This window comes from Pangasianodon hypophthalmus, chromosome 27 (assembly GCF_027358585.1).
Source record: "Pangasianodon hypophthalmus isolate fPanHyp1 chromosome 27, fPanHyp1.pri, whole genome shotgun sequence".
NCBI classification, from domain to species: domain Eukaryota; kingdom Metazoa; phylum Chordata; class Actinopteri; order Siluriformes; family Pangasiidae; genus Pangasianodon; species Pangasianodon hypophthalmus.
This window is the reverse complement of record NC_069736.1, coordinates 7,866,714-7,880,329: the sequence shown is the minus strand read 5'-3', so window position 1 is coordinate 7,880,329 and position 13,616 is coordinate 7,866,714. Positions and strand designations below refer to the sequence as shown.

Below are 13,616 nucleotides of genomic sequence, written 5' to 3'. Positions count from 1 at the left end.
GAATAAACTGAATACATGTCAGGACCTCTATATTCCCTGTCTTCCTTATTAAGATCACATCTCACACTCACTCAAACTCACTTCATTTCTGTCTCATTGAATCTGTGTTCAAAATGACATACCTATATACTATACCTAGCGCTAGTATGTTCTGTATACAACATACTATTCCTTGTAGTAGTATGCAGTATCGTACACAGTTATCACAATCATCATTTGGTGTACTACATAATCATGTAACTACCTGTCAGTCAAATTCATTTGTAGATGCAGTTCTTCCAGAATTACTTCAGACTGCTTCAGTTCTGCGCAGAGGTTTTTCCACCCACAGTGTTAACTGGTTTTAAGCCAAAAATGATGCAGTGAGCCAGCAGAAAATGCCCTAAAGGCAGTAAAATGCTTTAACCTTCATTTTGAATCAGAAGTGTAAATGACACAGCTAGCATAAATAGCTGTCTTCTGTTCAGTCCTCTAGCCAAAGCTGTCACAGCTAGCTAAGGATTACAGAAAATTTGAGGGAAAATAATCATTTTAACATTATGTTTATCTAATTTATCTATGTTATCAGACTAATAAACTGTTAGATTAGCAAATAAACAAAATTGTCGCTGTTGCTAATAGTTGTTGGTCAGCATTAGCATGTTGCCATAGATAATAAACTAGCTAAGGTACATTCTTCAGTGATCTGCAACTCACCATGAGTCTTTACATGTGTAGCTGCAGCTAATGTTGCCATCACAGTATTCCAGCAGTATTTTATTTACAAAAAAAAAGTGACTAATGTATTGCCTTGTGGGATGTAGTACATTGTTGGCTACATAATATTGTCATCCAGGTATCTTTAGCATATTTGATGTATAGCAGATATTTGATGTTCATATACTGCATCATACTACATTTGTTCATGGGTTCATTTGTTCATGTATGAGTATATGCCATTTTGAACAACATGCATCTTGCTTGTGCTTTTCCTGTCTCTCTCATTCTCTTGGTCTCTCGTTCTCTCCCTCCCCTTCACTCCCATGTCTCTGAGAAGCAGATTGACAGTACGCGGTAAATTCTGCTCCCCCCCTCCGTGGCATGTAGCTCATCAGAACGTTTTACCCAAGGACAGCAGGTAGACGCCACATGGTGTGCCTCTCCTCTCCTGTCTCACAGCCTGTGCGGCCTTGATGCTGCTCTGCGCCTTTTTCTTACAGCCACTTTCTCATATATTATCTGTAACTGTCAAGGTATTTTTGATTAGGATGTGCTAATGTGGGTGGTACAGCAGGTAACGTTGCCGCTTTATAGCTCCAGAGTCTTGGATTTATTCTGAGCTTATTGGCTGCGTGCATGCCTGTGTGTGTCAGTTTCTTCTGGTTTCGTCCTGCTGTCCAAAAAACATGCCTTAGGTGGATTGGCAACTCTAAATTGCACATAGGTTGTGAATAAGTGTGCAAATATAGTATGTGTATGTGTGTGTGTGTGTGTGTGAGTGTATGTGTGATGCCCTGTGATGGACTGGCATCTCATCCAGGGTATATGTTCACTTTTTTAAGGACTTTTGTGGTTTATGATGTTGCTGTATTATCTCCCCAGCATGGGATAATAGTCTCTGAGCAGAACAGTACTCAATGTAATGCATTGACACACTAGAATATATAACACTGTTGCTTAGTCCTGCTACCAGATGCAAGGGAAATTCAAAATATATATAACAACATAGTCTGGTTAGGATGAAATTAATTAATGCCTTATACATTTTTCAATCTAATCTCTATCTACAGTATCTGTAGCATATGTGTGATTACCCTAAACTAGCATTTCACCATGTTTCACTGTACTAACTGAAAACCTGTTTACTCTTAACTCACTTATACTGGATGTCTAAGGACAATTTTTAAATTGTTCTGTCTGTATAAATCTGTATAATTTATTATTTTAGACCCTTGACTGCGATTTCTGATGGAAGAATTTGTGGTTATTTGCTAGCACTGTAGTTGTGGGGTCTGATACTGGAGTTACTGATTACTGTATTACTCAAAAGTTGGAAAGTTAGATAAGAAACTCCATAAGAAAAAAAAAGAAGTTCTTTTACTTCATAAGAACAGCTTTGGAAAGACATTCTCTTACCATTTTTAAATGTCTCATCCCTTTATTGTTTAATTATACATACTGTAATTCGACAACTGCCCTCAGCCATTTATAACCAACTAGTGAGCTAATGGGTTTTCTGTTCTTTACGCTGTACTAAAAGTGTATGTGGTCGATAACAATTAGGTGGAAAGATTCTGGAGTATTCTTTTAAGATATGAATTCCAACCTACTGATACAACTGCTGTGTTTATTGTTTCATTTTTTCAAAATCCGATTTGTATTAATTCATTATTTACTCATACCACCTGACTGTTAGTGGGTGCCACAACTATGCATGTAGCTAACTAACTGTACAAGGTTAGGACAGCCAAGGGAAACTTTTAATTGCTGAGGAAAAAAACAAGTCAGAACACTTTTGGTAACATTTGGTGAGTTTTCCTTATATTTCTGTAGCTCCAGGGAAATATCTGCTTAGAGAAGAAACTCTGGTCTCTGTGGTGCCTCAGGGGATGTAAATGGAGATAAAACAAAAGTATGTGGACCACCAACATCCGACTAATTAGCTACCTTCAGCTAATTTCTGTCAGAATACTACAGAATACTCTTTTAGATACAATTGAAGTGTTTACATAACAATCTGAAGCGAACTCTAGAATCTGTATTATTCTGATTAGCCCAACAAGTACTTTGTTTTTACCTCAATGAGGTATTTTTTTGTTAAACAGTGCAAGTAAATCAGTTAGATCCAAAGTGATCCATAAGAAATCCATGCATAATGTAAAAGATCATAAAAGATAGTAATGTAACTTGCAATCAGTTGCAGGTTACTTTTCCTCTGTACTGCTACACAATCACTCAAACAGCAAGTGAATTGTGAAAAGAAAAACAACAATAATGGCCTTGTATGAACAATGAGTTTATGATCCAGTTCTCCATATATTAGTGGAATTTCTCAATGATGTAACAAGTTCCTCACACGTTCTTGTTTGCTGCTGTAACTGCGTGAAAAGGCCAGAAGCAACAGCTCTCCCTGGTGGAGAATTCATTTACAGTGCATGCGTTCCTGACGCTGCTGTCCAATTAAATGACTTTCTATGCACCAGATTTGCATCTCATTAATAATTCAGTGTCAACATTACTTATACGCTTCCTGTGTTGCCCTCATTAACCTTTAACACACACGTCTACTATATGATCACACTTTCATATTTGCAGTAGTACAGAGTTGGCTATGTTTAGTGTGACATGGACTTCTGATGTAAAACAATACACTACATAGTAGTTGTTGATTAGCTTAAAAACTGGTTTACAACCCTAACATCCACTTACTGCCCATTACTAATTTAATATATTGTCACATCTCAGACATTTCAGTCTGAAAATGTATGATATTTTAAGGCTCTTATTTCCAGAGTGGAAGTTCAGGGAACCTTCTGGAGAAAGTTTGGATATTTTGTTGTCAATGTCATTTTAGGTACACAGCCTACTGAATGCATATCACATTTTCCTTAAAGGTAACCATCTTATCAAGAAAATAAGTCTTAAAATGGTCTGGGTTTTTTTCTTAGGGAAGGAGCAAAGTACTGTTGTACAAGTACTGAATGATTGACAGGTCATCTGTTCTGTTCTGGTTGATGCTAAATTTCATGCAAAAAGAAAGACAAATTTGTGTTCAGGTCCTCTAACTGCTCCATTTACATGAAGTGGCAGATTTCAAGCAGATAGGAAAACTTGCTATTACTGCAATTTGAGAGCCTGGATTGTTTTTGGTTATTCATTTGCAAGGTGAAAATGGTGGTTGTAGCTGTTCGTATTGCATTAGCACATAACTGTGTTCATGTTTAATGTTAGCTTAATCTAATTTTTTAAAATCACTGAAGTAGGAATCTATCATTTACACTTCATGTTGATCTAAAATACAAAAAACAGACTTATGGACATGTTAATGTTGGCTGTCATATTGGTCACAGAAATTGGGGCTGTTCCCATCTCAGAGTTTGATGTGACTGCTTTTTTCCCAATATCTTGTGACTTAAATGCCGCAATCTGCTACAGTAAAGCTATAAAACTCTTTTACGTCAAGGTGAAGGTTCAATTCCTGCTATCCTATTTGCCCCCAGAGAATCTTTGACCTCTGACCCTCTTTGCCTCACTCTGTCTCTCTCCGCTGCAGGGACTCATGGCCGTTTCGTCCCTCTCTTAAACTCCACCCTTCTTTAAGGTAAAGGTTTGTTGTTAGCTATGGGTTTTGATGCTTGGATGTTGTTATTGTCTACCCTGTCCACTGTGTCACATTCGTTCCCCAGTTTAGCCATGTGTTCATTGTTGTCAGGTGGGAAAACCCAAACTACAGCGTATGTTTGTTGCATTTTCATCATTCCCTCATAGAATATGTTGTGTCTGATTGTGATTGTTAATGTCTGGCTCATAGTAATGTTTGTCTGTGCTCACGACTTCATTTCTTCATTGTTCAAGCTTTTATTTACACACAAATTTGGTAAAGGTGTCTAACTAAAAGGAACAACATTTATTTAGTTTACTTTGAGGTCATTTTCAAACCTGAGAGTTTTTTGCTGGACCCAGGGCCACGTGCCCTGAGAGTTCAGTACATTTCTTGGTGTTTGAAAGCTGTTTTTGAGCCTGGGAGTAGTCTGTATAGTTTGTGGAAACTATCCGCTCTCAGCATTGTACACTAAGTACCATGATTGGGTTCAGCATGTCACAATACTCCCTTTTTAAGTTGATGGTGGGCAAAGGGTTGTGATGGTCAGTGGAGTAGACGAAACGATCAATATATCAATCTATATATGTAAAACCACACTTAGTTCACCTTGTGCATGGCTAAAAATCTTCTTATATGATAATGGCTCCCCGTTTATAAGTAACCCTGCACAATTAAATGCCAATCATCAAAAAGTGCCATTCTTGGAAAATAATACAACAATAAACAGATGAACCTGGTGCCTTCCATTTTGTACAAAAAGTGACTTATTGACTTGCACAGTTCAGAAAGAATTCTTCAATGTGGCAAACCTGTGCTTATCAGCTCCTCCCCCAAACGAACACAGAATCGGTCCTGAGTGCGGACTCAAGTGTGAAAATGTTCTGAATTTGTTAAAAACTGTAATTTTTTATTCAAAGCTAACTATATAACTCCAGTCTGTATTTGTGCCTTACAGAAAAGGTAGCAGTGGAGAAGCTGGACGAGAGGTGGAGCTTGAGGACCTTCATGAAGATGAACCGCCCTCTTCTGATGATCGCTCATAAGTGTATGCGATTATCAGCCATAAGGCCCGTCCTTTACTCATTTCTACTGTACAGGCAAACTTAAATCTTAAATCTCACATCACCACAACCTTCATAAAAGTTAATAACCACAACTTGTAAACTTTTCAACCATATATTTATTCTTAACTGCTTTCTAATTCTTTAATGAAGTGTCTTATTCCAAAGCCTTTTGATGCTGGCGGTTTGGCCAGATCTACCTTGCTTTGTGATTGACACATCGATCCTACCTTTTTCCTGGATCCTGCTCCTCTTCTTGCCACACCCACTGTGCAAAGCCACTCCCCCTGCCACATGAAATGCTGTACAGAGGAAATCTCTTATATGGAGAGAAGTCTGGGATTTGAATGAACATTTAGGAACATTCAAGAACATCCCGAATCATTTTATATCTAGGCTTTGGAGATGTTTCAGAGAAGCTGCTTTCTGCTTTTTTTTGTTCTTTCTTCACGCTCTCAGCACACACCCTACCCTTCGTCCTTCATGAATCAAGATTGAAATCTTCAGTAAATTGAGATTTTTTGACTTAAGATATATGATTGAATGACAAACTTATCATTATAACATTATTTAATAATTGGTAATACCATGGATGGACTGCCAGAAGACTCAGAACTCATTTTAAGGAACATCACTTGAACATCTCACTAGAAAACTAGACAAGTGACAGAAGGGATGAGCAGCATTTTGTACATATGTAATGTAATTTCGATGTTGTCCTGCCTTGTGATGCTTTGCATACTGTAATATTTATTGTACACATGGCCAGTTTTGGACTGCTTGCCATTTTGGCATACACACACAAACACACACAAATTGAAGATTGTGTTTTTTATTCAAGTGGGCAAAACTCAGCCACTATGAGAGGGCTATGATATTTTCACACAAGCACACATTTCAGAATAGGGCTAACATGCAAATGTTAGAGGGCTCCTCATTTGAAACACACACAAACACACACAGACACACACACACACACACACACACACACACGCACGCACACACATTACTAGCACATTGGATGATAGTGAATGTTGCAAATCCTCCATTTAGACTGTAGTAACACAGAAACCATATCATGTGTCACAATGTGCAATTGTCTCCCTACAGGAGCAGAATGTGTCATCATTTACAGAGTCTTTCCACTCGCAGCGGCTTATTTGTCAGTGAGAGACGCTGACAAGAGATGCCCGACAGTTTGTCTGTTGTAAACGCATACATAAACACAATCACAAGTCACTGAGTGAGGATCTCTCTCACTCAGTGTTGTGCAATCTGAATGTGGTGATTAGCATCAAGCCCAGCACATCGCCTATTATTCAACATTAACACCTCCCCTTTATCCTGGATTACATTCATACAACATTCACACTCAGTCAGGGAGATGAAATTGTTTTAACAGGAACTGTAGGCTGCTGATAATCAAACATTTTTAATTGGCTGCCATTTAAATTGGATTTCATGCAGTTAAGAAGCAATAATTCCTTTTCTGATCAAATGAATATTGCAGTGATGTCTCTTGATGGTGCCAATCATAATAACTGCTAATTAAACAGGGCACATGTTTTCTCAACATGATTTGTTTTATTATAAACTGTTAGATTTCTGCATAATTAAAAGCAGTCTATTAATCCCAGTAAATATTATGTGGCGCGGGGGTTGTCAAGCTTTCAGCAGCCAGGGACCCCTTCCAAAGTGATGATGGCAACGCCTAATCCTACTATTGAAGTATTAAGCACATCAGAGCAATATGTAGTCTTATATTTATTTATTTATTGGCACCATTAGTAACAGCACGTTTCCTAGACCTCCTAAAATTGCAGATTTAGATTCAGAAGTTCATAAGTTTGAATGGCACCTGAGAAAGATGCTTAAAGGCAAAAGCCACCTTGAACAACTTGCATTAATCGTTATAATTAACACGTGATCTTTAACGGCATCCAACATATTGGTCAATTTTGTCTTGATTCGCTACATTACTCGTGTTCGATTGCCCATCGATAGAGGTGCCGGTGAGATCTCATTTCTACCTAAAGAGAGCGATGCAGCAGCGCTTTAGTCTGTCCAGCTCTTTCACCTCTTTCACCAGTTGCTCAAACAGAACAACTTTAATGCTAATCCCGGGGTCAACGCCATTCTGCTTGTCATTTCATAAATTGCCAACTAGTTGAGCTGAATAATTCAGCTGTATTTAAGTCTGAAAATTAAGTCCAACATTTACTGTCACCACTACATTGGATTTCTCATTAATATGTCATTGAACGCTGCTGCAAAGTGTTGAGTGAGAAAATAAACGCTTTCTCTTTTGTTTTTGGAAGCTAACAGCAAAACCTGACTGTTCAAAACCTGATCCCTTATTCTTGAGATGTTTACATCCCCCCACCCCCCCTTCTCTTGACTTTCTAAGTCACGTTTGGGCCATATTCAGAGTTACAGACTTAGGTCCGAATGTTACATTACTATTCACGCGGGAAAAGTTATTCTTATTCAGAGACAGGCTACGGAGCTGCTTATCAAGATTTTCTCTGAGGTCTCCTCTTTTTTATGCAGATCACCTCCCTCCAGGTTGCCAGGTTTTTCTTGAGCAGAAGCACTGCAAATGGGGTTTTCAGTAACATCTAGATCATTGCCTTTAAACACAAGCACTTGCCTGTAAATCAGAAAAAAATCAGGGATAGAAAATGTGGACTGAAGAAAGAAATAGCGTTTTTAATTAATATGATGATACATGAATGAGAAACTGGCAAGCATTGAAATAAACATCTAATAGTCTAGTGTATTGCCAGTATATTGCAGCATTGCTAGTCCTAGTTATAACATTAATCACTGCAAATTTGGTTTATGGCTTGCACGCTCAGTATTTGGCAGCTTATAAACTAACACTTGATCCAGCACATCCTATTTTTTGGCTCAATAACAGTTAATTGTGCACATAAATTAGTCTAGGCAAGAGATAGCCAAGACAATATGGTCCTTTGATTATAAAATCATCTGCCAAGTGAATACATGTAAAAATGGCCAATCAATTAGGCTTATTATAGTATAATAACCAACCTGTAACTGGAACTAGTCATTGTAAGAGTACACCAACCCCTGGAGGTTTCTGGGCTCCAATTACAGGATGATAAATGTAGAAGAAAACCTGCACATTATCCCTAATTACACCTAGATTTTTCCTTCTTTGCTTATGATTCATAATGGCCACCGTTGCTGTTTTATGTACAGCTGCTAGAATTTGTAACAGTACAACGTTTTGTGTTCTGCCTACCTTGATGGAGAGGTGTGAGTTTCCATGTTACCTTGGCTCTCTGAATGACGTATTGACTCTCATGTTTCCTAACAGATGGTGTTTTCTCGTCGTTACCCATTATCCCGACTCTGCTCTCTCTCTCGTCTCTCAGTTTAACTGACATGGACAGATGCTTTTACTTCATGTACGTGTGTAATTGTACCTTTCGGTCATCTCTCGTGTTTGGAGGTAAAATGAACACCTATAGGAATGTAACGTGTGTGCGTGTGTGTGTGAGGTGTAGCAACTAAAGCAGGTATGCACACACTCCAGTGGTTTTTGGATGCACCATATGGAAGTGTACAGTAGTCACAAATCTATTATCAAACACAGCATGTGGGTTTTCTAAATGTAATGCACGTGTCCCCTCTTGAACGGTTACTATGCACTTGTATGTTGTTTGTATGTTGTGTACTTGACATATGGCATGTCCATGACCTCAATATAACATTTTAACAAAATCTCTAATATCAGGTGCAGTATATTAATAACCGTGATATGACTCAAGTATATTATTAAATGTGATACAACTCAAGGATAATAATAAAACCCCTTTAACACATTCTGTTGTACACATGTAACATGCTAAAGTGTGTGTCCTGCTCTGATGTTTATTATACTTATATAGATGCTTTATAGTGGAAGAAATGAACAGTGATCTCTGCCATGTAGTCTCTGTTCTGGTTCAGGTCATAGGTTGCATTTGTGCAGTGCCTCAGTCACTTCTCTCTCTCTCTCTCTCTCTCTCTCTCTCTCTCTCACACACACACACACACACACACACACACACACAAACACACACACACGTTCCAGTGGTTGTGACACCGTGAACTGTACATTCTTATCTTATGAATTCAGAGGAGAAAAACTGTGTATAATGCATGGACTATCCATAACTTGCACTGGGAAACACTACATTGTTAATAAACCTACTTTTGGATGCTTTACATTGTTTAAATGGAGGAAAGGGCAATGGGTTTTATTTTTTGACTAGTTCAATAAGTTTCAATAGCACCTGGTCACTTTTTATGTTAGCTAGACTAAGGCTGCATTCCAATACTGGTTTGACACACCCTTATTGACTTCCCCTCATCTTTGCGTATAGAAATGACCCTTGTGTATAATTGTAAGCTCCATTAGCCTCCAAAGAGTTGTTCCACTACTGTAATAATAATAAATTCACTATCATTGGTTATATAAAGCACAGGTTTATAATGTGTTTTAGAGAGTGCAGATCAACTCTGAAAGAAAAAAGAAGAAGATAACAGAAAAGGCAATAATACTCGCGGTCAAGTGATGGACTAGAGGTCAAGTGAAATATATTAAATAACCCGTTGGAGGGATTGATTCAATGGCCAGGTTCTAGCTGGCATGCTAAGCCCTGTCATTTGGTCATCCCCCAAATTTGCACTTTGGTGATGATATTGAGAGTCAAGTGATTGAGAGTCAAGCGTAAGAGTATAAAAGCAAGCATTTGAGACAGCCTTCATGACTTTGTTAAAAGTGTACACATTACTCACTAAAGCTCTTGTGCTGATTGTACGATGTAATGAGCAATAAAATAGTAAATTTTGTTTTCCATTCAGAGGATGTTCATAATCAGCTCATCAATCCCAGTTCAAATTTAAATGATTTACCAAATCAGCTTTGATTTGCAAAATCAGCTGGTTGCCTGCAGTAGCTCCATATAAAATAATGGGTAGGGTTAGCTAACTGATTACATTAGGTTTAATCAGGCCTTGTTGCTCATAAGCTGTTACTTTAATGCTGCTTGGTGAGAAGTTAAATTAGTAAACAAAGCCACTTTGGGACATGAACTTGAATTGATTTTGATTATCTTTTTGTCTGTCGTTGGCCTTAATGTTGCTGTTGCTGTATCCTTACTCTCTACAGTTCCATCCCCTGTGATTGGTCTAATATGGTCTCTGCAAATAATCGCAATTAGGTTTTGGTGTAGGAACTGCTGCCGACTCCCCTTTTTAATCCTGGCTTCCCCAAAGGGGGTATTGTGAGAGAGCATAGAGGATGCTTATGAGCAACCTTCCGAAGCTTAAAATGAGAAATAGGGCCCCTATGGTCTGCATGTGTTTTGGGTGGATATGTTGGCCTTCCCTATACAATGTTGTACAATGTTGTGCAAAGTTTGGGCCAGTGCTGGTCAAGAAGCACTTTTCATAACTACCCTGCCAATGTTGACTCAACATTGGCCCAATGTTGGCAAAGGCACACTTTTCATAACAGCTTGCTAGTGTTGGGTCACGGTTGGCCAATAGTAGCACAGTGGTGCCCCAGCCTGGGCTCAATGAACAAAATTATATTGATCCAATGTTGACACCCAGCTATGTAGGCACTCTAGCTAACTTTGACCCAATATTGGCCCAATGTCAGTTTTCTACCTGGTCATTGTAGGGCTGTTTGGTTTAATGTAAATTTAATGTCGGACATCTCTCTTAATGTCTTCTGTTACCTAATAGCTGAGATATCTTCATTATATTACCCTACCAGCCATTAGCAAGCTAGTTAGAGAGTCAGCTAATTAACACAACACCAGTTTAGGGAGCTAATGAGAAAGCTGATATTTCTGTAGATAAGAAAAAGTACAATTCACCAGAAAACTGCTTCACTTTCAATGTGCTTTCTAACAAGGGCTATGTTTTTCATATTAATATAGGCCTAAGTAGAAAAGGGTGTGTAGAAAACAGTACAGGAATGCAGTGCAGGTCTTTTTGATCCAAAGCATTTATGGTTGTAGATATCTTTCTATCCTTCAGTGTGTGTAAGTCGAAGTTTCAGATTGATTTATCTCTAAATGAACTGCAGTTCCTCATATATAATTGTCTAATTTCTCTTTGCTTGAGTGACTGTTGTTGTCAGTCATTACATGGATGTCTGTATTCCTGTGCATTAACCTGAATGTACTTATTATAATTGTTACAGAAAAAGCATGGCACAAAAAACTATTGAATGCAACTTGTTACCATGTACATATGTACCAAAATATATAAAGAGGCTATTTTTTGCATGCTTTTTGTACACTTAGACAAATTCAAGGATAATAAAGAGCTCAAAACCAATGTGAATGATTTTTTATGACAATGACAAGATTCAACAAACCAATCATATTTATATTTTTGTGCAAAAAAAGATCCACATAATGATTTCTTAAAAAAAAAAAACAAAAAAAAAACATAAATATAGACAAAGAGGCTCAATGATCAGAACCTATAAATCAAATTAGTATATATTTATTATATTACTACAAATTATACTTTTAGCTGGAATAATTTCAGGTTTAATGGTTATTTCACTGGACACTGTTCAAGTGTTCAATCTCTACAGTAAGTTTTTTTTTTTAAATCAACATTAATTTACATTCTTGTTTTGCTGATGCAAACATGACATATATGCTTTGCCAGCAGATGCTAAGGTCCAGCCTCATATAATTACACCTGATTATCCTGTTACAACAGCAGTGGCTCTTACCACAGATTTTGGTGGGGCAGGACAACATTAAATAAATACATAGCATCAAACAAAATTGAGAGTTATTTGCATGACCTCTGCTGTAGACTTCTGACTAGTGAATATTTAGAGTAAATGTGTAACAGGAAGCTGAGAGTCGATGTTCAATGAACTTGAACAAACTATGTACATCAATTTTCAATGAGAGAACAGAAAGCCAGAACCCCATGACAGTCGAAACACCGTACAAAAGTCAAGCAATACAATTCCCTTAGTTGATCAAACTGAATATCTCTGACATAACACTACCTCCTCACTGTTTATTTTGCCTCACTTGTAAAGAAAGTTAGATGGTCAATCTTTCAGATGCACATTTTTCAGTACAGCTTTATTGAAATCAGACATAATTTTCTAAACAACTGGTGCAATAAGGATGGTTTTTGATTTCTGATAACTGCAGTCCAAAGCTAACAACGTAGCTAGTTATGTAGGTAGCTAGATAACAGTGTAATAAAACTTGCTAATCGCATCCTTTCTTATCACAGAAAAGACTGAAATCTATGGACTGAAAGGCTGGTTCATTTTGATAACTTGAGCTCAGATGGATATTTTTAAAGAAAGTTAACTGTGTTTGATAAAGCAGGTGCGCTTCCCATTACCATTGTCACTATTGTCAGTGTGTGAGACAAACACAAAAGAGGTATTGTCATTAACTCTCCTGTCCACTGCCCCTCCCTGACTCTTTTCATTTTTAAAGAAAATGTTCAGAGATTGAGCATGGGGCAGTGTGCTTCTTGCCCCAATGGGCCTTTTAATATAGTACTTGTTGTAGTCCCCATTTTTGAAGACTAGGCACAATAATAACTCTATGGAGCTGAATTTTGCAACATCTAGAAAAGCGAACAAACTAATGGAACATTGACTTTTGAGTCAGATTATAACAGGTGTAATTGTAATTGTATAGTAATAGTCTCTGTGTCTTCAAATGAGCAGATTTGCACGGCAGCCATGTTCTTACCTGAATCGTTAAAATGTTAATAGTTCTGAGTGGAAAAACAGTGGTAGACAGAATTCAGTAGAGATCAAGAGGGAATAGTACATGTAATATCATAGTAATGTAACATCTGATTGGACAAGCAGCCTTCCAAGAGTAGTTACATTTAGTTTAACCACACTGGGATGTTTCACTGTCTGGCTTCTCCGGGATCTATTTCCATTCACGGAGCAAAAATAAAAAAATTATTTGGCCATATTGTGTCCAATATGTCAATAACTCGATATTAATTTCTTATTTATAAAACTGTTGTATAAAAGCACTTGCAATCATGATGTTATTCTGAATATTGGCATGGCTGTGATTACCTACAGCACTCAGCCTACAGCCGAATCACAGCCGTGCCCATGTTCAGTATAACCACACTCTTGCTCATAAGATATTGCGTACTTGTATCACAGTACTGCTGAATTCTGAATTCTGATTAATTTTCTATAACAGCAGCTA

General features: G+C 37.7%; 1 protein-coding gene across 4 annotated transcripts in view; it reads left to right on the top strand.

Moving 5' to 3' along the window:
• Positions 1 to 11,727, top strand: part of camkk1a (calcium/calmodulin-dependent protein kinase kinase 1, alpha a) — a 97,396-nt gene extending 85,669 nt beyond the window's left edge. For 3 of the 4 annotated variants that reach the window (XM_026922133.3, XM_053230260.1, XM_034300653.2), the window contains 2 exons: positions 4,253 to 4,300; positions 5,259 to 11,727. In XM_026922133.3, coding sequence (XP_026777934.1) covers positions 4,253 to 4,300; positions 5,259 to 5,346 — 136 coding nt within the window. In that variant the 3' untranslated portion in view covers positions 5,347 to 11,727. The remainder of the gene's footprint in view (positions 1 to 4,252; positions 4,301 to 5,258) is intronic. The other variant, XM_026922134.3, reaches the window with a different exon arrangement.
• The last annotated feature ends 1,889 nt before the right edge of the window (positions 11,728 to 13,616 follow it).